Source organism: Populus euphratica, unplaced genomic scaffold (assembly GCF_000495115.2).
Source record: "Populus euphratica unplaced genomic scaffold, PopEup_1.0 scaffold484.1, whole genome shotgun sequence".
Taxonomy (NCBI): Eukaryota; Viridiplantae; Streptophyta; class Magnoliopsida; order Malpighiales; family Salicaceae; genus Populus; species Populus euphratica.
This window is the reverse complement of record NW_011500184.1, coordinates 58,279-84,258: the sequence shown is the minus strand read 5'-3', so window position 1 is coordinate 84,258 and position 25,980 is coordinate 58,279. Positions and strand designations below refer to the sequence as shown.

The 25,980-nt window shown below is 31.5% G+C and overlaps 2 protein-coding genes across 3 annotated transcripts; one reads left to right on the top strand and one right to left on the bottom strand.

The window, feature by feature from the left end:
• The first annotated feature begins 7,470 nt into the window (after positions 1-7,470).
• LOC105111583 (protein trichome birefringence-like) lies at positions 7,471-10,796 on the top strand. The gene is made up of 5 exons (XM_011006985.1): positions 7,471-8,618; positions 8,975-9,167; positions 9,271-9,464; positions 9,553-9,711; positions 10,023-10,796. The coding sequence occupies exons 1-5, from the start codon at positions 7,648-7,650 to the stop codon at positions 10,378-10,380; spliced, it is 1,875 nt and encodes a 624-aa protein (XP_011005287.1). The 5' UTR covers positions 7,471-7,647; the 3' UTR covers positions 10,381-10,796.
• A 6,466-nt stretch (positions 10,797-17,262) lies between these two features.
• On the bottom strand, positions 17,263-19,560 carry LOC105111582 (Galactose oxidase/kelch repeat superfamily protein). Of its 2 annotated transcripts, none has more exons than XM_011006984.1 (2): positions 19,390-19,560; positions 17,263-18,744 (listed from the first exon to the last, which is right to left on the bottom strand). In XM_011006984.1, exon 2 carries the CDS (start codon positions 18,704-18,706, stop codon positions 17,489-17,491), a length of 1,218 nt encoding a protein of 405 aa, XP_011005286.1. In that variant the 5' UTR covers positions 18,707-18,744; positions 19,390-19,560; the 3' UTR covers positions 17,263-17,488. The 2 variants fall into 2 exon arrangements, with proteins under 2 accessions (XP_011005286.1, XP_011005285.1); XM_011006983.1 differs by having other exon boundaries at positions 17,263-18,714.
• Positions 19,561-25,980: the final 6,420 nt, after the last annotated feature.

Below are 25,980 nucleotides of genomic sequence, written 5' to 3'. Positions count from 1 at the left end.
TTATTAATTATTTGTCCTTAACATTTTATTGTTTATTATTTAGTGCAACTAAGATGTTTACAATAAAACTTTGAAGATTTGAACAATATCATATTATTTGAATATATTTTTAAACAAGGTTATTGGACTAAGAAAATAGACTCAAGTATCTACAAACAAATATTGAACCTTAAATCTAAATTGAGTGGAAAACAAAGCTTAAAAACAAAGAGGAAAAGCATTAACAGTGAGGTAAGGAATAATATGTAAAATTTGCAAATAATGTCGAAAACTTTTCACGCAACCTCTTTTTTATAGTAAATTTTGAATCAAATCTAATAAGAATTAATTATAATAAATAAGATTTGATCACCAATTATAAAACCAAAATTAAACTAAATATTTTTTGTTTTAAAGAGTTAAAAAAAATTGTCCATGTTATAAAAAGTTAGTTATGAGAAAATTAAAAAAAACTGACTAGATTTAATTCTTGGACATGAATAAGACCCAAATTTAAAATTAAGTTGATAAAAAATAATTTTTTTATAACTAAAAAAATTATTTTAGGGAAACTAAGTTGAAGCTTGTTAATAATTTTTTTTAAAAAAAACTTGAGTACTTTTTTAATTTGATTTTAACTTAATGCATTCCTACTATATAATCAATAATAAAAGTTTGTTTGATAAAAGTTTTTTTTTATTTTAGAGGGTAATGTAAAAATATTTTGAAGTAAAATCAAGTTAAAAATTAGGTTTTTTGAACTCTAACATGTACCTTAATTTTATGATTATTGAAAGTGACTTGAAAAAAAAAACTAGGTAATAACAACCTGCTACTTGCCTTTAAAAAATAAAGAGCAAAAAACTTAGGCGCAAGCCTAGGTTTCTAGGCTTAGGCATGAGCTCTTTTCTTAAGAATGGATGAGTGCAATGGATGAGTGCACGGGGTTGGCACATCATCACCAAGTTTTTTTTTTTTTGAATTTTTTTTTTACTTAATACCTTTCCTATTTTTTATACATTGTTTACATTGAATTTATTTTTTATTTAAATTTCAATTAATGCCCTCCCTCTAATCTTTTATTTTTTTATTAACCTTTTTTAATTAGTAGTTATTGATTTTAATTATTTATATTTTTATAATATTTCAAAAAGATTGTTAATATAAATAGAATTTAAAAAGATTATTTATTTAATCTTTTATATTTGATACAAATAGAATTTATTTATATGATGTATTTAAAAAAATAAAAATTGTTTATTCTTAATAAGAAACAATTAGCACTTATTATAAAAACATAAATCTAAAACAGAATTTAGTCCATATGTACTTTTTTTTATAAAAAAATAGTTTTTCATTTAAATATTAATTAATTTTAACAACTCTTTTACATTTCAGTGATATATACATGCAGGGGCAGAGCCAAGAATTTTTCTTATTCTGAACTATAACATAAATACACATAAATTATTTTTTAAAATTAATCATTCACTCAAATATATAAATTTGTCAAGTTAAAAATAAAGTTTTAATTTAAATACATAACATAAAATATATAAAAAATAAAATTTAAAGTACATAAAATTCAAAATAAAAATAAATTATACTATCAAAGTTGCACCCTTCGATGTTTTGTAGAATAGAATTCATTTATGATTGAATTCGAATCAATCTATGATCAAATTCGAATCAATATCTTCAACAAACTCTTGTCCAATGTAAATCATCATAGAATCTGCTAAGAAGTCCTCTTCCATTTTATTTCAAAGCACAATTTTAACATGTTTCATAGTTGAAAATATCTGCTCTATAGTGACAGTGGAAGCAGGTAAAGTCAAAATAAGACGAATCAACCTATCAATCAAATGATAATTCTGCGACTTATTTGTTTCAACTAATCCTTGACATAATTCAGAAATGGTAGAGACATATTCTGAAAACTCTCATGATAAATCACATTAATCTGATAATGCTTTAACTGAGATCTCAAATAATACATCTATTGTTCATTGACATCTTCAAGATAAAATTTCCCAGCAAGCTTGTAAATAACATCAACTTTAAATGATTTAAAGTTGTTTTTAGGTTCTAAAGCAAAGCTAAGCATAAAAAGTTTCACTATCTTATCATTGAATCTAGAATTTAATTCTCTCAACTGAAAATCTATTGTTGAGTTAAATATATCATAATGATAATGTTGGTAAACTATCACTGAACCTTGTTGTTGATATGAACGACCTGTAGCTTTTTTATACGAAGCATTTATATGTGGTATGTCAATCTTATATTTTGTGCAAACAAATTGCACATTTGCAAGGAGAAGATCAAATCCAACATCTCTCAAAGTTTGAAGTAATGCTTTAGTAGTTGATATAAGATCCATTGCATTTAAAATTTCAAGAGATTTTTGCTACAAAACTCGACAAAGTAAATCAGTAATCGCTATTATTTTATGCATCAAATATAAGATGAATATAAATTCAAAAGATTTTATCACAATCAAACAACCATCAGCTTCTCTATGTATAGAATTAGAATATCCTTCTTGAACCATACTTTCAAGCATAGTAATAGTTGTACCATACATATCTATTAAGCTGCAAATAGAATTAAAATGAGAGCTCCAGCAAGTAGTTCCACTTCGATGTAAATTACCAATTTGATTAGCTCCTCTACTAGTTTCACGTTCTCCAATAGCTACCATATGTGCAATTTCTATAGCCTAAGCATAATGTAACTCGGTATGATGTTTGAGAGAAGCACAAATAAGGTTGATAATGGTTGTTAATTTTGAGAAAAATAACCAAACAGAAATCTCATTTCCAGCTGCTGTAACTAATACCAGTTGTAGTCGTTAAACAAAATAATATACATAATCTGCATAAGGATAATCTTTGAGAAATAGAGCTTGTAGTTTATTCCATGTGTCATGGATATTGCTAGCACCATTATACCCTTGACCTCACATATTGAAAATATGCAAGTTATATCGAGTGAGTACATCACAAATTTTTTTTTTAAGTGTTGAAGAAGTAGTATATGAAACATGCACAATACTAAAAAAATGCTCTCGTACAAAACTCTGAATGTCAACAAATCTCAAAACAATAGCCATTTGTTCTTTATTTGATGTATCTTTGGCTTCGTCAACCAAAATACAAAACTTTACATCTCTAACTTCTTTACAAATCTTTTTTCTCACTTTTTTTGCAAGAATATGCAAAATCTATTTTTGAATAATCGGCGAGGTATACTTTACATTTTTCAGAGCTTTTTCTAAGACAACATCATTAATGTTAATATTCAGTCTCCTCATAAGTCTTATCATCTCTAAAAAATTACCTCGATTATTAGAAGCTGAAGATTCATCATGACCTCTAAATGCACATGCTTGCAAGCTAAGCCATTGAACACTTTCAATTGTTGTCATAAGTCTCAATCAATTTTTCTAAACTTCTTCAATAGTTTGTGCATTCGACACTTTATCAATATGTCTACTTACTTTTATTAAATCTTCAGAGATTTTACAGCATTATTATATGGTGAAGTGGGACTTTCCACATGCATCAAAAGTGCACATATAACCTCATCATTAACCCTCTTCGAACTTCTAAAGTCTTCGGTGGTGAATGTGAGATGATGAGGCACTTTGTTTTCAAATATAAAGCATGGAAAATAAAATACTGCATCCTTTGATGCAGAGTACTCTAGCCAAGAAAATTGATCAAAGCAAGTGTATTGAAAAAGAGTATTAACATCAATTTCAACTCTTTGAGATTTGAAAGGGTGTTGTTCACTATGATTTGACACATCAACATTGGAAGGACAATGTCCTTTACTGGTTGATATTTGTTCGTTTGGTTTAAAGAATGAAAACACATTTTTCCTCTCTTGTTTCCTTGATTTTCCATTATAATTTATAACCTATTCAAGTAAAAAGTATTAGGGAAGTCAGGTGCAGGATGAAAGATACTAATACCATAATAGAATATTCATAAAATGCAGAATATATAAGGATAAACTAATGATGCAAACTACTGGGAGATTTGGAGAATTTAACTTTGAAATAACGAGTAAATTATTATTACTAGACTACTAGTTTGTTAGCATGCATTCATTTCTAGGATACAGTCTATTGTTTCCTCCACTAACAATCTACTGTAATGAATGTGAAACATTGAATTCAAAATAAAAAGTTATGGCTTGTAAATTCTTACCTGATGATTTTACACTCTTGCGGCTCTCTGTATAGATTCTTCTTTAAAATCAAAGCTAAAATTATATATTATTGAAAAGAAAAATAACTAAAACTCCTAAGTTATTTAAAAGACATGTGAATTAATTAATTATTTATATTTAGATAGATTTATTATAAAATATAACTAATTAATCAGTATTGAAAGAGAAGTTGGGTGGCTAATTAATTAGTGTTGCTATGAAAAATAAAGTGGTAGCTGATAGCTATTAATTAATTTGTATTGGAAGGAAAAGTGCGTCATTAGGTTTATTGTAAAAGATGTGGAAAGTGGAACATAAGTTTGTTATAAAAAATAAGGAAAGTGGAACAAGATTTATTGTGTAAAATTTAAAAGGAAAAATGAATGTTTTTCAATTAAAAAATCATGAAACATGTAATATTGACATTGACATGTATTTTACTATGTTGGGAATCGAATCTAAATCCTACCGGCATCATAAACATGTTTACGGGAATAATTTGTAAATTAAAATGTTCTTGATATTTTAATACTGGTATGATTTCAACTTTAAATGACCTTGTTCCTGAAAACGTTCAAAAAGAAAAAAGAAAAAAAAAAGGAAAATGTATGGGCACCTCAGCACCCGGCCCGACTATGCTCATTCATGCTCGTAACATTGTTCTCCACTACCGAGGAAAAAACACAGGACACAGAACCGTCGAACTCTTTCCTAAAGAAAATTAAAGGAGATCAGCAACTCTTTAAGCACCGACAGCTTAGTAGGCCCCTCTTTCTATATATATATATATATAAAAGATGATGACGCGTTTAAATTAATGGTGATGCACACAAGTCCAGCCAAGTCCACGCTCCTATGTACGGATTTTCTCTCCATCTTATAAATTAATACATCCATAACTCATTTAAGTCGCAGATCACTCAATAAGCCGTTAATATATTCAAATTTGGTAGACTCCCCTTGTTGATCTTATATTTGATATATTAATATTATAGCCTGGTCCGGGAAGTAAATATATATAAAAATAATGATCACGATCCGTTGTGGGTAGTTTGAAATTGGAAAAAACATTTATAAAAAAATTAAATTTTTTATGTTTAAAGTTATATTTTTATGATTTTACATATTGATGATAAAAATAATTTTATAAATATAAAAATATATTATTTTAATATATTTTTAAATAAACAATTTTAAAAATAATTATTACTTTAAAAAACTAATAAAATAAAATAATTTTTAATTTTAATTAACCACTCCACTCCAACTACATTCTTTGAAGTATTAAATTGAAGAGTAGCTAAATCATGTGATGTTTATTCAACCACTTGTTTCAATCTTCTTAATTATATGATGGCTGATTTATGGATATTTGCATTGCAGTCCCTTTCGTTCAAACTAATTACGTTGAAGATCCATTCCGAGTAAAGAGAGATCTTTTGTGAAAAACAAAGGACAATTCTATTAAATTAATTTAAACGGAAAGAAATATTAAATTAATTATATTTTTTTAATATTCTTAATATAAAGATATCAAGACACGGTTTATTTCTTTTTTTTTAAAAAAAAACTCATGCGCTGTGATACCGGAAACAGCTAAGCATGCATATCCATATAAACTGCTGCTACAAGCGTATCTAACTGGAGATCGCGGTAACAGAACGCATCAGTTTTCAACGGAGAATCATACCTGCTTTGTTTGAGGAAATACAATTGTAAATAAACAGGGTATAGTGGATAACAGCAGTACCAAAACGACAATGACATGAGACTCATCAAGTGGCGTTGCGCGCTGGCTCCAGCGCAATTATAGCACAGTTGGATTCTCCGCTTGGTGGGTCCATCCAATCACATGACGCCACGGCCACACAGCCGCTCACCGACGACTCCCTAGTAAAATTATCGAGTTGGCGCTGCTTAAGTATTGACCGTTGATTTTGAATCTCACGTACGGACTTATGGGTCCTTCGTTAGAAACACACGGCAGGTATATTTTTTACGTTTAGAAGTGTTTTTTAAATTTATTTTTTTTATTTTAAATTAATATTTTAAAATTATTTTAATATTTTAATATTAAAATTAATTTTTTAAATAAAAATATTTTTAATATGTTTTTAAATAAAATGGATATTTAAAAAATTTCTTGTTAAGTTCGGTTTTTTTTACTAATTTGATGAAACTAATAAAAATAAACTTTTTGTATAAATATTTTTATTTATAATATTTACAGATTAAATGATATTTTAACAACTAAAAAAATAAATTCTTTCTAGAGGGTCAAATTTAAATTTTAATAATTTTAACTCTAAAATTCTAAATTGTTAAAGGAAGAATAAGGGATTTTTTTAATTTTTTTTCCGGGAAGCCCGGCTCTGCCAATCTCCCTTAGCTGGCCTCTAATTACGAAATTGGATTGATGGTATTTTAGATTGAAAATCCAAATTTAAAGATTATTAGTTTTTATAAATCCAGGGAATTATGCAAGTATGAAATATTGTTGGCATGGAAATGCGATATAAAATAAATGCACCTAATTTAATGTACAGAAACGGTTAAAATGATTTGGAAGGAAACATGCGGTGCCCCCAGCCCATTAATAAGTTTTCTTAGATGATTGCTAAATGTTTTAATGAAGTATTTATTTACTCTTAATGATTTATGCATGTTTATTTTTATATTTTAAAAATATTTTTAAAAAAATTTAAAATTTTTATTTTTTTATTAATCTCAAATTAATATGTTTTTAAATTATTTCGATGTGTTAAAATCAAAAAAAAATTAAAATAAAAAAATTATATATATATATATATATTTTAATATAAAAAATAATTATAACCATACTTCTAAATAAATTTTTAAATACAAACCGTAAAAACTCAAACTATCATGATATGATTTAAAATTTTTAAATTTCATTACACTAGATAAACTCTTCTTTAGTAAAAAGATAAATGTCAGGTAGATATTAACCAAATATAGCAAATTACCATAGTAATTCACGAGACATGCAGACAACTGGCGTTATTTGTTCTTAAGGTTAAAACCGAGTTTTGTGATTTTTATTTTTTAATTAAAAATTAATTTTTTAATATTATTTTAATATATTAATATTAAAAATAATTTTTTATTATTAATGCTATAGTAAAAAAATCCTTCCTTCCTTTCCTTAACGACATGGTTTTTGACGAATGTCAACTGTATAGTCTCTTTCTCGTCCACCCATGGTAAAACAAACTTCATCTCTCTATACGCTGTCGTATGGAAGGCTGTCTCTCCACTACTCTCTCTCTTTCTAAGACATCATCACCTTTCACTTTAGATTTCTAACGCCACACAACTCTCTCTTTCTCACTCTTAAACAACAGTACCATTTCCTCCTCCCTCCCTCCCTCCCTCTCTCTTTTTTCAGAGATAGAAACCAGAGAAGAAGATAAAGTGTTCGGTCTTTCCATGGCTGACACAACAGCCAGCAAACACCTCTCTTCCATCAGTGGACGTAACATCATTACAGATATAAAGAACCTATCTTCTCTCCTTAAAACAAGGAGAACGGTGACTTTCGCTTATGGCTTCATGTTTGCTTTTGTTGCTTTCACTATCTTCTTGGCATTCAGTCCTTCTCCAAACTCATCCTCTCCCTGGTTTGCTAATATTTTTAGTACCAGCACTAGTACTGCTTCTTCTGATTCTCATAGATCTCAATTTTCTTCGATTTTCTCTTACTTCTTGCCCAACAACACATCAGCAGCCACCTCACAAGAGCAAGGCCGTGGTTTCTCTTCAATGCCTTCACAAAACACTACTAGATCTAATAACACCTTATCACCCGATACTAAAACAGAAGTTAAAGACCCACTAAGCGTAAAAAACCTCACTCAAGGCAGAGCTTTGCAACCAAACCGGACCACTAATTCTTCAGTTGTCATTAAAGAGCCAGCCTTTGAAAATAATCAAACTCAAACTGCAGTGAATTCTGATAAAGGTCAAGTTTTAAAGCCAAATCAAACCACAGTTGCCAACCCAACTACAATCCAGGTAGCAGCAAATCAAAGTGAAAACACACCCACAAAGTCAGGTTCTTTGGTAAAGGAAGGTTCTGGAAATCAAGATAAAGTTGATGCAGGTAAGACTGTGTCATCAAATTTTACTGCTTCACTTGTGAACAAACAAAGTAATGCGACAAAACAGAGCAATGAAACCAATTCAGGGAAGGAAGCGAAGCAGGGATTTGATAATCGGGTGCAGAATTTGGCAAATTGCGATTTTTTCGATGGAGAATGGGTCAAGGATGATTCGTATCCGCTTTACAAACCCGGGTCTTGTTCATTGATTGATGAGCAGTTTAATTGTATAATTAATGGTAGGCCTGATAAAGACTACCAGAAATATAAATGGAAGCCTAAAGGATGCACTTTACCAAGGTATGTAGGTTTTTTTTATTAAGTTTTTCTGCTATTTTTTATAGGGAAAGTTTTCTGTTTTGGGGCGAGGCTTTGGTTCGTAGAAAATACACCAATTTATCAATTTATATTTTGGATTTCGTGCTTATTTTGAGATTAGTGAGGATTTGGACGTCCAATTATAAGCTATCCAATTATTTTTGGCCTGCCAGTTATCTTCTGCTACCTGATTTAGGAAGTCTATTCTCCTGTTCATTGGATGCATCAATCAAATTCATGTTGTGGTGTATGATTCGTATAACACTTCAATTGAAATGGGTCAATCAAAAAAATTTATTTTTAATTCCAAGGTTTGTTAATTTGAATTGTTTGCTCAGGTTGAATCCTCGTCATATGTTGGATATGTTGAGAGGAAAGCGACTTGTTTTCGTTGGCGATTCCCTGAACAGGAATATGTGGGAGTCTCTGGTTTGTATTCTAAAAGGATCAGTGAAAGATCAAAGCAAGGTTTTTGAAGTGAATGGAAGACATCATTTTCGAGGGGAAGCTTCATACTCCTTTTTATTCAAAGTAGGTTATCAATTCCATCTGCTCAATCTTTGTAACTGAATTTCTTGTATTTTCGATTTGTTTTCTCCTAACTTTGTGAAATCTGTCGTTGCATAATTGGCAGGATTATAACTGCACAATTGAATTCTTTGTATCGCCTTTCTTAGTTCAAGAATGGGAAATGCACGAAAAAGATGGATCGATGAAGGAGACACTTAGGCTTGATTTAGTAGGGAGGTCTTCCAGTCAATATAAAAGTGCAGATATCATTGTCTTCAATACTGGACACTGGTGGACTCATGACAAAACTTCCAAAGGGTGAGTTCATAATTTACCTCTGCGGTTCTATTGTTTTTCGGTTTCTCTGTTTTCTGGAGGAAACTAAACCACCTGCTGGTATTTGCAGGAAAGATTATTACCAAGAAGGGAGTCATGTGTATAATGAGTTGAATGTTCTAGAGGCCTTTCGAAAAGCTTTGACAACATGGGCCAGATGGGTTGATGCAAATGTAGATCCAATGAAATCTCTGGTCTTCTTCAGAGGATATTCTGCTTCCCATTTCAGGTGAAGTGCTATCAAATAATATTTTAATTGTTAATGATAGATTTCCTTGTATTCTTCTCCCATATCATTTGATTTGATTCCACTTTTGACTTTCGAGGGAGTAATGGTAAAGTAATATTTGTTTTCACGCTCAAGGTATTGTTAGTTTCATGGCATCAAGACTTTGAAATAAGAAACTATAGATTGATCTTGGAATTCTCAGATAGGAATGGTGCTGATTGCCGTTCTCTTTGTATTTTTTGTTTAAATTTCAGCACCATTGTATCTCTGGAGCAGGTAATTTAATACTTGTTGCTTCTGTCTTTATGCAGCGGTGGACAATGGAATTCTGGTGGGCAATGTGACAGTGAGGTTGAACCCATAAAAAACGTCACATTCCTGAGGCAGTATCCACCGAAGATGCTGGTTCTTGAGAAAGTGTTGAGAAACATGAAAACACATGTCACATACCTAAATGTTACACAAATGACTGATTATCGGAAGGATGGGCACCCTTCAGTCTACAGGAAGCAAAAGCTGTCTCCGGAGGAAAGGAAATCACCGTTACATTTCCAAGACTGCAGCCATTGGTGTCTTCCTGGTGTGCCGGATGCGTGGAATGAGATTCTCTATGCTAATCTTCTAGTCAATGAAAAACAGAAGCAGCAAGCGCAGAAGAGGCATAGGTAAAGTAAGAAGAGGCCACACAAAGTTAGAGAGACTGCAGTTAAAACATGGAGTCGAAACTGCACGTACATGCAGTATAGTTTTTCTTTTCTTTCAATTTTGGGTTATAGAAACAAAGAAACAACATGGGGAAAGATCCAAGAAATAGTGAGACATGTTTTCTCCAAAAACTATGAGAGAAACAAGGCAAGAGATGAGTGAATGTGCTTATAGTAATATAAATCTATTTGTTTATATAAATATGCAAGAGAAGAAAGAGGAGGGAAGAGATTGAAGGTGAAGTTTATAGGCGGGATTCTCTCCCCACTTGTTTCTTTAATTATTGTTCTTCTGGCCTCAAATTAAGGCTCCGAGGATTGTAAATTTAAAATTATTAACCTTGAATAATAAATACATTGTGTTGTAATTATTTTTCCTCATCCTTTCAGCTTAATCGGCAACGCAACCATTTAATATTTTTTTGTTAAACATGTGATCATGTTGATTACGCTGTTTTGTGTCATTTTCCCCTTGTGGATTAGTTGTGGTCAATGTTTTTGGTCTGTGAAGCTGAAAATTTCAACAACGAAGACGACCGGCTGTTTTCTACTTTAGATGTCTTGGGCACAGCAAAATTGTTTAGGTTCGCACTTTTGTCTTTGCCTCACATGCAATGTTTAATGTTTGAATATTTAATTTATTTACATAATTGACAAAGACAGCCTAGGCTTGATCAAGCATGTGCCTTCGGTGTTGAAACGGTGAGGGATTGCCAAGTGTAATCGATTGAACCGTGAAGCCGGACTTGGCCTGCCTTTACATTTTATGAAAGCTAATTGAAATTACAAAGAGGTAGAGAATTCACTGCGCTGCCATTGTTCACCCAAATTCATTACCATCTTCATTCCCCTTTTTATTGCCAATTTTTTTTTGTACTAGGAGTTTTTTTTTTTTATATTTTGTACTTTGGCCATTCAACCTTGGTATTTTTTAAAAAAAAATTTTCATATTGCAAATTATGTTAGTTCTATTTATGTCTTGTCGCTCTAGTATATGCTTTATTACAAAGAGTATTTCTATATTTTAAATAGAAGTGGATGACATATTTTTTGTTTCTTTAGAAAAAGATGCACCATCATCATTTTTTTTTTTAAGACCAGGCATATAGACTAGGTTTGATGGTCTTGGCTTTCATTTATTTTTTATGTTTATATATATATATATTTAAAAATAAGTTTTTGTTAAAATAAATAATTATAATGATTATTAAAAAATTAGTCAATTATCCCATACTTTTTTTATTAAGATTGGAGCTTTCTGTGGTAATATTTACAATTAACTTTCAAAAATTTATTTTCAATGTGAACATAGAGCAACTAATAGATTTTTTAGGCACAATAAATTTTTATTTAAAGATAAAAGATTATGTGTGTCTAATTATTCAATGCCTAAATTACTTGTAAGGGAAACTTATAGGGCAGATTAATGGGACACTTTGGAATTACTAAGGTTTAAGAAGTTTTGCATGAGCATTTTTATTGGTCTTACATGAAAAGATACATATAAAAAATTTGTGAAATATACATAACATATAAACAAGTTAAGTCTAAAGTGATGCTTTATGAGTTATATATGCCTTTACCTATTCCTAAGAAACCTTTGTTTGATGTTTCTATGAACCTATTTAGGTGTAGTTAAACAAAGGAAGAGACTCTATATTTATGGTTATAGATAGATTTTTCAAGATGATACATTTCATATCTTGCTATAAAATTGTTGATGCAATGAATATAACAGAAATCGAGATATTAAGTTTTTTAGTTGCTTTTGAAAGATTTTATAGGATAAGTTAGGAACTAAATTTTTATTTTCTACTACTTATCATCCATAAATAGGTGATCAAACTAAAACAATTAACATGAATTTAACTCAATTATTAAATGCTATCATTCAAAAGAATCTTAAAAATTAAAAAGATTATTTTCCATTTATTAAATTTGTATATAATTGTAGTGTATATTCTACTATTAATTATTCACTATTTAATATTGTTTATGGTTTTAATTATTTACCACTATTAAATTTGATTCTTTTACTTGTTGATAAAATAAGTAAGTCTTAATGGTAATAAAAAAACATACGTGGTGAAAGACTTACATACAAAGATATAGACGAATAAAGAAAAAAAAAAAGCAATATGCATTCAAGGCTAATAAAGGATTGAAATTAGTAAGGTTTAAACTAAGAGATTGAATTTAGGTGTATATGAAGAAGGAAAAGTTTCTTGAATAAAAAAGATCAAAATTAATGCTTCAAGGAGACGGTCCTTTTCAAATCATAGAGAGAATTAATGACAATATCTATAAAATGAATCTACGAGGTGAGTATGGCGTTAATGCTACATTCAATATTGTTTATCTCTCTTTACTTAAGGCTAAACTGTTTAAAAAGACTTTCAATGAATTTCTTCAAGACACATGAACTAAGGTAAACTTTAAAAACATATTAAATAATAAATTATCAGCCTTAATTAATTTAATTCATATTCAAGAAGGGCTTATAGGTAGGAATTTAAACATTACAAAAAGATTGAAATAAAAAGATTTAAATTTGCTAGTTTTAATCTTTATCTATTGTTTTAGTCATAACTAAAGCTATAAAAACGACTTTAATTGCATTGGAAAGTATACATCTATATATTTTCAGTGACATATAACACTCATTCTAATTCACTAAGACGGGATAGAACCATGTGTTTGAAGTTGAGTTTTAATTTTGTCAATAAATTACAAAAAAAATTTTAGTCTTATTTAAATTAGTTGAGCTATTGTTTTATTCATCTTTTAGTTATTATAAGCTATTTTAGAGATTAGGGCCTTTATTATCTATATTCATTAGGGATATCCTATTAGACTTATGATTCTTTCTATTATAAATACTATCTTGTAAAGACTTTTTAAGGTTAGAAAAAAAAACTATTTTTAATAAAAGAGTCAACATTCTTGCTACCTCTTCCGTGGTTTAGTTATTCCCATAGATTGAGCTTGCAAACTATTTAAAAGATTGATAAACTTCATCATTATTTTATACCACTTGTTCATGTCTTTTTACATGTGTAAGGTGGGGGTGATCATTGTGTATGACTTTTGTTAACCAAGGTAGGTTATTACTGGATCAAGTTGCAAAACATTCAAATATGATTTTAGCGTATCTTGAAAGGTGTCTATGCACAACATGATTTGGAAAAAGAAAAAACAATCATAACTAAATGGTTTAGAAAAAACATCCAATAATGGATCATTAGTGGCAATAAACGAAACTTGTAATTCCCTTTTCGCAACCATATCATAAACAAAATGAAAATCATTTTCAACTGTAATATCTCACATTCATTGGTAAAGGTTTGGTAGCTGACCTTATTAGTAAAGTTGGTGGCTAACATACTATATGTTTTTTGGAGCGTCAGGCTTAGAAGCGAGCTTGCGTCACTAAGAGCAAAACCATGAGGGCAGTAAGGCCCAAAGTGGACAATAAAACATCTTAAGCCGGGCTGCTATATTTTGGTATTAGAGTCGACTTTGTTGGCTTTCCGGTTATGCCGACGGGGTCATCGGCTCCTTAAAGAGAGTAGATTGTAATATCTCACATCTACAGGTGAGGGTTTGGTAGTTGGCTTTATTAGTAGTGGTGGTTGCTAATATGTTGTATGTGTTTTGAGGTGTTAGGCTCAAAGGTGGGCTCGCGTCATAAAAAACAAAACCGTGAGGGCGGTAAGGCCTAAAGCGGACAATATATAATATATCAGGTCAGACTGTTACATCAACATATTTTATATTAGCCATGAATAAATTGCTCCAACATTATTACACCATAAGATAAGAGAAGAAGAGGATGGATAACTAGTTTAGTCTTAGAAACTATATTAGTAATAGTCTTATATTTAGCCTTTGTAAAAGATTGATAAATCATTTTCTTCTTACTAGACTTTGAAGAGATAAGGTTACGAATAAGATAGATAGCATACAAACATATAGATTTTCAATCACCAATAACATCAATCCAATTAGAGTCACTGAAGCCATATAGTAAGAAATCAAAAGACGTAGCATGATTATAGTTACCATATATGTTATATTGGGATTGGGTGTCTTGTCATGTTTGATTCCAACCCAATTCATTTCCTCAGTTAAAGTTTATTATATTTTGAAAACTTCACCAATTTCTTTCACCCATTTTATTTAAAAAACAATTTCAACCAAAAAGACACTATAGTTAAAATTATTAACTATATTAGTAAAAGTGGATTGTCTAGCAATATTGGCTAAAGGGGCAATTAAGTCATCAAAAAATATGGATACAAGGGAGAGCAAATGAAAGTCATTTGTGTGTATAGATTTATGGCTTAATAGTAAACTTTGTAATTTCAAGAACATAATAGGTTTAGATAGAGCGATTAAAGTGGTTACTAGATATTTAAAATATGATAATAGATCTTTGAACATAAATGAGTTAAAACTAATGAGAGAATGGTTTATCAATGGTTACAAATTCATCATCATATATTTTCTCATGATAAAAATAAGTCAAAACTAGTTCTCTAGGAAGCTGTTATGTTTTAAGAAGACCTGAGTGAAGAGATATAATTAGGGTTATCGATGGTGAAACCAAAAATGATTTTAGAGTTCTCTAAATAAAATGAGAGGTTTAACAATCAATTAAAGTGTTCGTTACTAGTTGATCTTGTTGAACCTAACATTCAATCTGAGTTTGATATAGTAGGATATACATTTTTTATGGTATAGAGAGTTGTGGATATGGTTTTGATCCATCAATAAAGCCATATAAGCCTTGCTCAATAAGAAAAGTTTTATTTTATACCTTAAATCATGACAGAAAAAGAATATCGAAACCTAAAAAATATATTTTGATTTTGGTTTTGAGTCTTTAGAATAATTTGAGTATGTTTTGGGGTTGGAAATTGAGTTATCAGGTTCTAGAATTTTTTAAATGTTTTTTAGGTAAAAATAAGTTGAATTTGAGTTTTAAGACCCAAAACACTTGGTCCTTGATTTTTTAATCAACTCATGGTAAAAAATTGTTTCAATGGATGACACATGATCTGCATCGACAAACAACATATTATCAGTTATGTCTCTTTTTTTTTTTTTTAAAAAAAGATAAAAGCTAAGTGAACCTCAGTCTTTTTTTTTAGGGTCATGAATACAGGCTTGAACTTCCGGCCCAAACATGCCTAGTTTTCCCTTTCAAACACATATATCTTTAGGCTTAACTCTCTTATTCTTTTATCTTATTTTTATTTTATTTTTTATGATATTTTAAAATAAAATATATTTAAATAAAGTTATTATAATAATATCTTAAGAATCACATGATACCATGCTTTTCAAATAAGATTAGAACTTTTTATGTTAGTATTATTAATTATTTTAAGAATAATTATATATGAGCTTAATTTACAAAAATAAATTAAAACATTTCTCATGAATATTCAATGAGTATAAAATATTATTTTTTCATTATATATTTTTATATAATTTTCTCAAATGAATTATTCCTTTTTTTCACATATAATCACATAAAATTATCAAGATATATTTTTTTAATTAAAACTTATTTTTTATATCATGATAAGTTTTTATTTAAAAAATATGTTATTAATAAAAAGACATGTTTTTGTAAAAAAAAAAACAAAAATATAAATAAAATAAAGGATTTTTAACTAAAACATTTTTCCAAAAATTCAAAAAACTTAAGCAAAAAACTGTTTTCTCAACAAAATGGTGTCTGGATTGTTTGCATGAAGAAAAAAAAAAAAAGACATTTTACATGTTAAAAATATGTCGTTGCCTACTTTATCATGAAAATAATTTGATTTTCATATATTTTCGTGATGAATTTATTTTTTTGATAAAAAAATCTCAATTAAAAAAATACTATCAGTTTTTTTCTATCTGCTCTTTCTACGAATTCATAGCATAAAGTAGCAACCCGCATGAGCATAATTCAGGGCACAGGCGGTGACACTAGCTTTCTCACCAAATCATTAGCAACTCGCAAATCCACGCCTGCCCTGCCTCCTTCCATCGCTTTGCAGCTTCTCTGCTGGAACTATTTTTTCCTTCTTAACATTCCTCATCCCTCTTTAAGGTTTCATTCTCTCTAAAATCTCATTTCCCATCTCCAAATGTTCCTTCTCTTTCTTGAAAATCTCATTCTCATCAACATTGCTGTCTGGTGTGAGCACATCATCCTCATACCATCTTGATGACATTGACTGCATCGAAACCAGACAGATTTTTGCATCATCTTGTGCTTAACCCAAAAACTTAGATGAACTCCCAATAGCTAAGATTTTTTGGCAAATGTGATATATGAAAACACTCGAATAAACAACTTCCGTGCGATTAATCATAGGCTATAAAGTAACATTCAGATCATTCAATTTTGCTTCTTCTTCAGATAGAGCAGTGGAAATGTTGTGGTACTACTATCTCCTACGCTGCAACTGGCTACAGATGTCTTCTGCTTCTTCTATTTTGTCAAAAAGATGGCCCCATCCAGATCCCGGCCTTGCAGACTCGAGCCTTTTGTATCGCATCATTTTCTGATTGCTACGAGTATATACATGTGACAGAACTCCACTTTGGAATCCTGTGTGGTAGCTGGAGAGATCTGATCATTGCCGCATCTGGAATTCAAGAAGAATTCAATCGTTGTTTCCATTACAGCACTTGCTTGGAGAATTCACGAAATATCATTGAAGCACGCTCCAAAATGTAACATAGTAATAGCTATTTATATGTTTTGTTCACTGAAAATACCAAAATACTGGTATTAAAGAAGTTGAAAAAGAACTCGGAAAAAGACAAGAGCTTGTATCCAAGGTAATCACTAACGTTTATGGACTCTCATAAACCTTTTTTTCAGTAAGATAAACAACAATTACACAAAATACAACGACATCCCAGTGCGAGAATTAGAAGAGAAAAAACATCAAACAACAGTATAGTTGATGGATTGTTCTGCAGCAGCCAATTATTACCGTCGTACATTTTAAATAATTACAGCTTATCAGTACAATACAAGACAAGATACAAATAAAGCTGGAAAGCTATGCTAAAAGAACCTGAGAGCTTGAAGGTGTCAAGTCACAGAAACTATCTGGCGGATCCACCACATGCCATCTAACACTGAAGCTCCATTTCTTCTCACAAATGCCCTTTTGCTGCAGCCTAGAGATATGACCCACAACAACATGAAGTTTCCTACCCACAACATAGATTTTGCAATCCCAAGCATTGACAGCAAATGGTTTAGAAATTTGTTCTGGTAAGGGAGGCCCTTCTATTGTTTCCCAAGAATCACTTTCTGCATCGTAAACCTTGAGCTTCATCCGTTCAAGCTCTGAAACCACAAACAAGCGCCCATAGATCACCACACTGGAACCAGTCCAACCTTCTCTCAATCCAAAAGCCATATTCTCCCATTTATCAGTCGTTGGATCATAAATTTGACCCCTGGGAGAGAAAAAGAATGGCCACAACCACCCCTCTGTCACAAGAAGCTTCCCATCAAGAACTGCTGCATCATAAGATGCCATGTTTGTTCCCATGTTTGCAATTCTACGCCAATTCCCTTTTACAGGATCCAAAACCTCCGCTGAGTCTAGCTCAAAAAGGTCAGAGCTGTTGCCTCCTGCTACATATATCATCCCTTCAATTACCCCGCTAGCAAAAAATGATCTAGCTGTTATCATCCGATTCATCACAGTCCAGCGATTCTTTTGCATCTCATACTTCAAAACCAAGTCAAGGGGAAAATCAACATCAGAGACCATACCACCACAAACGAAGAGTGTACCATCATGAGCTACTGAGACACATCTAAATCCATGAAGGCAGACCTTGTGTTTACAAGGCATTGATGGGATAGTGTGCCAAGAAAAGTGGATAAGGTCTAAAACCTGCCACTGGATCTTTCCAGTGCACTTGTGGAAAGAAAAGACAAAGAGCCAAGGATCCTTGAACCCCAATTCCTTTCTACGGGTGAAGAACCGCTCCTTATTACCAAGCAATAGATGCCATCTCTTACAAACAGCTTTGCAGGCTGCATGGCTCTGGACTGGAACCCGGAGAAGACAATTGAGTGCAATATCATCAGGAAGCCCAGGAATAAGGGGCTCACATTGCAGAGATGACTCAAACTCTGGTGAAGGGTTTAACAACGAAGATTGGACCACAGCCACTCTAAATTTGGGGGATAATGTAATCTGGGAGTCCCCTAGTTTATGTACCGGTGCCTGTTGAGACGATAATCGAACCCTTTGCATCTTTCTGTCTGAAGACAAAATAAATAAAAAAAAAAACCCTTCCAAATAACACCCGATCAGGCCCTTGTTGAACTACGAGATTCCCTATCTGTGCTATATCACCAAATTGATAACCATATAGTAGAATAACGATAAACAGCGCAAGGATTTTTATTTCTCCAATTCTTATTCCTTTATAATTGTATCACAATAGAAAGGAACTCCCCCATTTATGAGATTTTAAAAAGTAAACTAAAAATTCCTCCTTTACAAATTCCTTGTTATAATAATGAAAGATGATACATACCACACCCTAAACCCTCCAAGAAAAAAGTCCAAATTCAAACTCATATACATCAAAGCTTATTTCTTTAGAAAGTCTACCAAACCCACTGTTTTTTCCTATCACCACTTCCATCAGTTAAGATACCAAATAGCACTCTAAAAGTCATATGTCTCTTGAAAGACAATTACCAAAATTCAATACCCCAGAACAAGAAAAGCTCAATTCACTAAGCAAACACCTAACACCTAACACCTAACACGAACAAAAACTAATAGCCAACAAAAAAACAGCTCAGTAATCAACTAGAATTGGGAGCTGCAACAATAATCAAACAATACAAACCAAAAGCAGCAGAAATCTCAACTTAAACAGAGAAAAAGAACAAACCAAAGATTAAAAAACTCAAAAATGAACTTACCAACAAGAAATAATTGCTTTGGGTAACTCTTTTGTTAAGAAGATAGTGACTTTTGACGGAACTTATTTAGCTTCAGCTCTTTGCAACGTAAGACTAATCTTCTTCTTAAAGAAAAGATTATATAAAATTTTGTGGGCAAAGATCCTTGAGTCTCGAGGCAGACAAGTCCACGCGCAAATGGACTTTGTTTAACACTTCTCAAGTCGGGTTAATTACATTAGAGGTCCCCACATTTTAGATTTTAGCTAGTTGAACCTCGAATCATTCTATAACTTTGGCAGAGCCACTGAACTGCCAAAACCCTCCCTTTAAGTTTTTGCCTAGCCGAACACAACCCAAAGGTAGAGGCACTGCCTCTACCTAGTTTAACCTTTTTGACTTATTTATGAATGGGTTCAAATATATAAAATTTCACTATATGTTATAACCTATTTTGATTCGTGTTATTTTTAATAACTAACCAAAAAATCTTTTAGAAGCATCTAAAAACAAGAAAATTTAAATAAAATATTTTGAGTTAAGTCAACAATTGTCTTTTTAGGCTTTGATTGGATAGGATAATTGTTTAAAAAGTATAATTGAAGGATCAAGGACTAGATTTGATAAATTGATATAACTTAAGAGGTCCTATTAAATTTCTTACTTCTATAATTGATTGTGATTTTAATTGAAAGTTTTGTAGAGTCAATGATTACTTTGAAAAAAACAAGGAAAATAAAAAAGTTTATTTAATTTTTGTTAAGTCTAATTGAAAGATTTTATATTATTGAATTTAAATTTAACCGTGTATTATGAAAATAGAATTACGAGAGGATGAAAAGTAAAAAGGTTCTAGTCTTTAAGGATTACTTTGAACTTTCACCACGCCAAACATTGTTAGTTCAAAGGCACAATACAAATACTTGAGAAGGCACAATATAAATACTTGAGAAGCCTCTTTTGTCTTTTTTTCTAGGGAGAGAAGTTGGAATAAAACCCTATTTATCGCTTTCTAAAACCAAATACCTAGTTATATTCTGTTTCTAACTCGTACAAAAACCCTAGCAACTAGCTCTTTTTATATAGTCTTAGCCCCCCACACTTTTAAATTAGAAGCAATGTATATAAGTATAGAAGGAATGTTAACAAAAAAGATGAGTTTTTGAAAAATATAAGAAGATTATTAAATACTTATTTTTAACATAAGTATTGGAGGTAACATGTTAAATCCTTAAATGGATTGTTATCAATCTATATAAAATCATAAAGCTTCTCACTAGCTAGATAAAAGTTAAATTATATTAAAAATCTTTTGAAGCCTCCATTATTTTCCAAAATAGTGTTGTAGTCTTTCCTTCCATCTAATGTAATCAGCATAAGCAATACTCAACTATAATAAAATGAATTTCTTCTAAGTATTTTGAGTGACATAATTATCTTGAAGGGGAAGTATTTCCTTTTTAATATCCAAAGTAAAGGGATAAACTTCTTTTTCCTTAGGTAAGAATAGACAAAAATCTTCCCTTTATATATTCTTTGTAACAATAACAATGGACAAGTTAGCATGAGACAAACAATCTATGAAATTTCAATAACAAGTTATGGACATGGATTTTGTCATAATAGAGTTTGAGGCTATTGTTTTGGTAATTTTTAGAAAAGAGAAACATTTAAATTTAAAAGAGGAAATGAAGATTTATTTTATTTGAAAGATAAAGGATCAAATACAATTTATAAAGCTCCATGTATCGTACCTAAAACTTGTTGTTTTAATTTGAATTGATTGATTAAAATGATTGACATATTAGTCATATTTGTAACATCATAGATACTTTTGAATGAATAGTGTCACCTTCCACATTATAATTGGTTGATTAAATCAATTTTAGTACAATTATAATGAGAAAATATTCATTTAAAAAAAAACAAAGAAATATAGGGGCATTGTTTACACACACAAATTATACATCAACGTATCAATTATAAAAAAAATCATGATTGTTTAAGACAAAACATGGTGATACCGCTTAAATCCATTAATTGCAATGGAATCAAGTTTGTTAAAAGAGTCATGATTGACCGGGAGAATTAATGAAATAATTGACTATAGGATCAAGAGTCATAATTAACTAAGAAAAAGTGATTAATCATAAGAGTTTGATCAAAAGTCACTGGTTTTGATGCGTAGGCCTGTTTGTTTCTGCGTTTCAAAAGCGCTTTTAAAAAAATTTAAATTTTTTTATTTTTTAATTAACTTTAAATTAATATGTTTTTAGTGTTTTCAAATCATTTTGATGTGCTGATGTCAAAAATGATTTTTAAAAAATAAAAAAACATCGTTGGCATGCATTTTGACACAAAAAACTATTTGAAAAGCAACAGCAACCACACTTTCAAACAGGCTCTCAAATTGCAAGTATACTAATCACGTCAAATAATATAATATAAGTGATTAGCAAGAGGATTATCTACCTATTAACTATTAAAATTATTTTATTCTTTAAGTTGTTCAAAAGAATAAAATAGATTATTACGTGTAATAAAATTAACAAATTAGTAAATAGAGAAAAAAGAAGAAGCATAATGGTAAAATAAATTCACTAATGGATAAAATACTCATTGTTGTCCGTAGTCCTCTAAGAATTTTTATAGTTGATTAGATTCTATTAGCCTTTGAAACTTGATAATATACTTATTAACATTTTTATTTTTTTATTAATAATTATGATATTGCTAAAACAAATATTGTTTGTAATTAAAAGGAACGACCCTATCATATATTATCTATCATATGTTTTTCCATGATTTAATAGGTTGTGTGTACTCCCTTAAACATAGATTTGTCTAACACTTTCATGAGAAAAAAACTTTATCATTTTGATATGATTTTAACTTCAACGTTAAGAGATTTATTAAGGGTTCCAATGAGTCCAATCACGCAAGACTTAAAGTAGAATGGTTCAAGTAGGCAATTAATGAATTTATTCATGATATATAAGCTAAGGTGGATATCCCGATAATAGTAAAGAATAAAGAATAAGCCTTAATTAATTTTCTTTGAACTTGCAGTATATAATATGCTTTGTTTATTTTTGTATGACCGAGTAATTTATAAATTAAATTTTTAATTAAATTTACAAATTTTTTGAATAATTAATTAATTTTATTGTAATTTATAAGATAAGGGTGATGTATGGCATATAACTTCTTCTTAGGTTTTACTCGGTAATCTTATTCATGAACGAATCTATAAGACGTTTCATGATCAAAACAAACTAATTACAAGCTGTTTTCCAATCTATTGCTTTAACCTGTGGGAGTGGAAATTTAGTGCAAGGAAAAGCTATGATGTCAAAAGAAAGTGATAATGAATTGACAATAATGGAATCTTCCCTTTCTTATGTCTGTTATTTCGAGAAGATCTGGCTTCGTAGCTCTTAGAACATCTTTCACATATTCCAATGTCTTGTCCAGATTGTCCTCGGCTATCTTCTTGCTCTCTTCAACTGCCACGGTTTTAGTAATGACATTTAAAGTTTTGTGCATAAGCAAACTCACTCTGTCGTTTCGTCTTGTTAGCCATCTCCTGTTCATATTCATATATCATGCCATATTTTGCAGATTTTATCCACCTCTTTAATATGTATTTAAGGGTATATGAAAGAGATTTTTTGCATTCAGTACCTTTAAGGCGTGTACACATAAAATGCCAAAAGACTCGTTTTTCTTGCAACTGCAAGCAACACTATAAACAATTGAATTCCACAGCGCTGTCCTTATGGCCTTCCTGTCAACTTGAATATTGTGGTGATTGTTTCATTCTTGGCAGTTTCTTCTATTGTCACTGATAAACATTTGAGAATCTCTTCCTGAAATGTTTTGGACTATGTGCAAGTGTCAAAAATCTTCATATAGCACTACTATTTTGAATTTCTCCTGGGCAGCTTCATTGCAACAAAAATCTTCATGTAGCTCTTCTAAACGCCATTTCTCCCCGCCACTTCTAGATTTTTTTGCATGAACTATGGTAGAACCGTGTTCTCATTCTTCGGAATTTCGAAAATATTTTTGATGTTCTCACCATGTTGGAGACCTGCACGGAAGTTTTTCTTGACAAGCACACAAGTCCATCTTTCTCTTGACTTGTATAGACTACTAAGTCATGGGTTTTCACAAAAGATGCCCACCTTGACTCAAATTCCTCCTCTGTTAGGCAATAAAAAATGCATTTGTAGAAGAGACTCTCAAAACCAGGTTGCATATACAATGCGGATAGGTGTTTTAAGGCATTTTGGCGGATATACGAAATGCCAATATGATGTTCTGCATCTGGCAACACTGCCTTTATTGCATCAACCATCAGTTTGTTCTCGTGAGTAATAGTTATTTTGGGTTGATGCCTGCCCATCGCTTCCATAAAAGACTCAGACAGCTAAATAAATGAGTCGGTGTTTTCATCAAGCAAGAAAGCACATCCAGATAGGACTTGTTATCGATGATGATTCAGTCTCAAAAGAGAAGCATAAATGATGTCATATTCCTCAATCCTAAATAAGATCACCAAAGCAGTCATTGTCTACCTTGGACCTGCCATCCCTCCTGAAGAAATTTGTCATGCGACCATCAGAATCAAGTTGAACTTCATAGAAGAAGGATAGATCCTGGAACTGCGAATGCCTTTGATTATTTAATAAGCATTGAGCAGCTTGAGGTTGCAAACTATTTATTCTTTTATCAGGTACACAAACAGTGCAGCCCTTATTGGATGATTTTACACCTTTTTCTCCCCGTCTCAGCTTCATATCCGGTGTAAACCATCTCAACTTCGTACACAAAGAGGTTTTGGTGTGTGATATCGCATGTCTTCGATCGCCAAGGGGATGATTGTCCTCCAGAGAAACTTGGGAGATCACCTATTTCCCATTTTCCAGCATGCAATGGATCTTGGCATTGCGTTCTGTTCTGGTTGCTTTCCTCCTATACTTCGTAATCTTGGAGAATTTCTTCTTTGATTGAAACCCTTCTTTTGAACAGAAAAGGGGTATCGTTTTCTAATGTTTTTGGTAGTCAACTGTTGTAATTTCCTTTTCTTACGTTGAACCAATTTCATTAGCATAATTTTTGTAAAATTCATAAGCCTATTCCTCAGAAGAGAAGATCATCCCGATTTCTGACACCTGAGAATTATTTTCCCGTGCTTCTGGTCTTGCTTCAGAAGTCCGTGCAGCCGGTATGTTTTTGTCATCTTCATTGTTGTCTGATGGCAACACATCATCCTCGAACTGCTCTGTGATAATTAACAATGATTGAATTTCAAAATCGATAAGTTTTATGATTAAATTATCCATCATTTGAATATATAAAAAAGAAGCATAACCTGCATCATACGTTGAAAAACAACCTAAAAAATCTCTTAACACTGTTGGGTATGCGATCAAAGTCCCATGTTGGTTAGAAATGGGGAGGATCATGGGTATATAAGAATGGATAAATATCTCTATTGGTATGAGACCTTTTGGGTATAGCCCAAGAGTAAATTCATGAGGGTTTAGGTTCAAAGTGGACAATATCATACTAATATGGAGATAGGTGATGTTCATAATCCTTACAAGTGGTATCAAAGCCTTGCCCTAGAGTTAGCCATGATAGATAAATCTTCAGAATGCCGAACAAAAGGTAGTGGACCCTAATTAGATCACAATGTAATCCATGGATCAGCTCTATTGGATAGGCGGTATGCTCTGGATGCTTCATGGACGTGTCCTGACCCCAATATGATGAAGTAGAGAGAAGTATAGAATGAAGAATCCTGGTTGGTAGAGAGTGGATGGATAAATAATCGTTTGAGGAGAGGCTCGGTGGTCCTTTGTTCGAGTGGAGGATTGTTGGGTATGCGATCAAAGTCCCACATTGGTTAGAAATGGGGAGGATCATGGGTATATAAGAATGGATAAATATCTCTATTGGTATGAGACCTTTTGGGTATAGCCCAAGAGTAAATTCATGAGGGTTTAGGTTCAAAGTGGACAATATCATACTAATATGGAGATAGGTGATGTTCATAATCCTTACAAGTGGTATCAAAGCCTTGCCCTAGAGTTAGCCATGATAGATAAATCTTCAGAATGCCGAACAAAAGGTAGTGGACCCTAATTAGATCACAATGTAATCCATGGATCAGCTCTATTGGATAGGCGGTATGCTCTGGATGCTTCATGGACGTGTCCTGATCCCAACACGGTGAAGAGGAGTTGACCTAGAGAGAGCAAAAACTCTCAAGTCAGGTAGTGTTCTCTGGATGCTTCATGGACGTGTCCTGACCCCAATATGATGAAGTAGAGAGAAGTATAGAATGAAGAATCCTGGTTGGTAGAGAGTGGATGGATAAATAATCGTTTGAGGAGAGGCTCGGTGGTCCTTTGTTCGAGTGGAGGATTGTTGGGTATGCGATCAAAGTCCCACATTGGTTAGAAATGGGGAGGATCATGGGTATATAAGGATGGACAAATATCTTCATTGGTATGAGGCCTTTTGGGTATGGCCCAAGAGCAAATCCATGAGGGCTTAAGCCCAAAGTGGACAATATCATACCAATATGGAGATAGGTGGTGT

Coding starts and splice junctions, on each gene's coding strand:
- LOC105111583 (XM_011006985.1), top strand. CDS start 7,648: ATGGCTGACACAACAGCCAGCAAACACCTCTCTTCCATCAGTGGACGT. Junction 9,168..9,270: donor CATACTCCTTTTTATTCAAA/GTAGGTTATCAA, acceptor CATAATTGGCAG/GATTATAACTGCACAATTGA. Junction 9,712..10,022: donor TATTCTGCTTCCCATTTCAG/GTGAAGTGCTAT, acceptor GTCTTTATGCAG/CGGTGGACAATGGAATTCTG.
- LOC105111582 (XM_011006984.1), bottom strand. CDS start 18,706: ATGCAAAGGGTTCGATTATCGTCTCAACAGGCACCGGTACATAAACTA.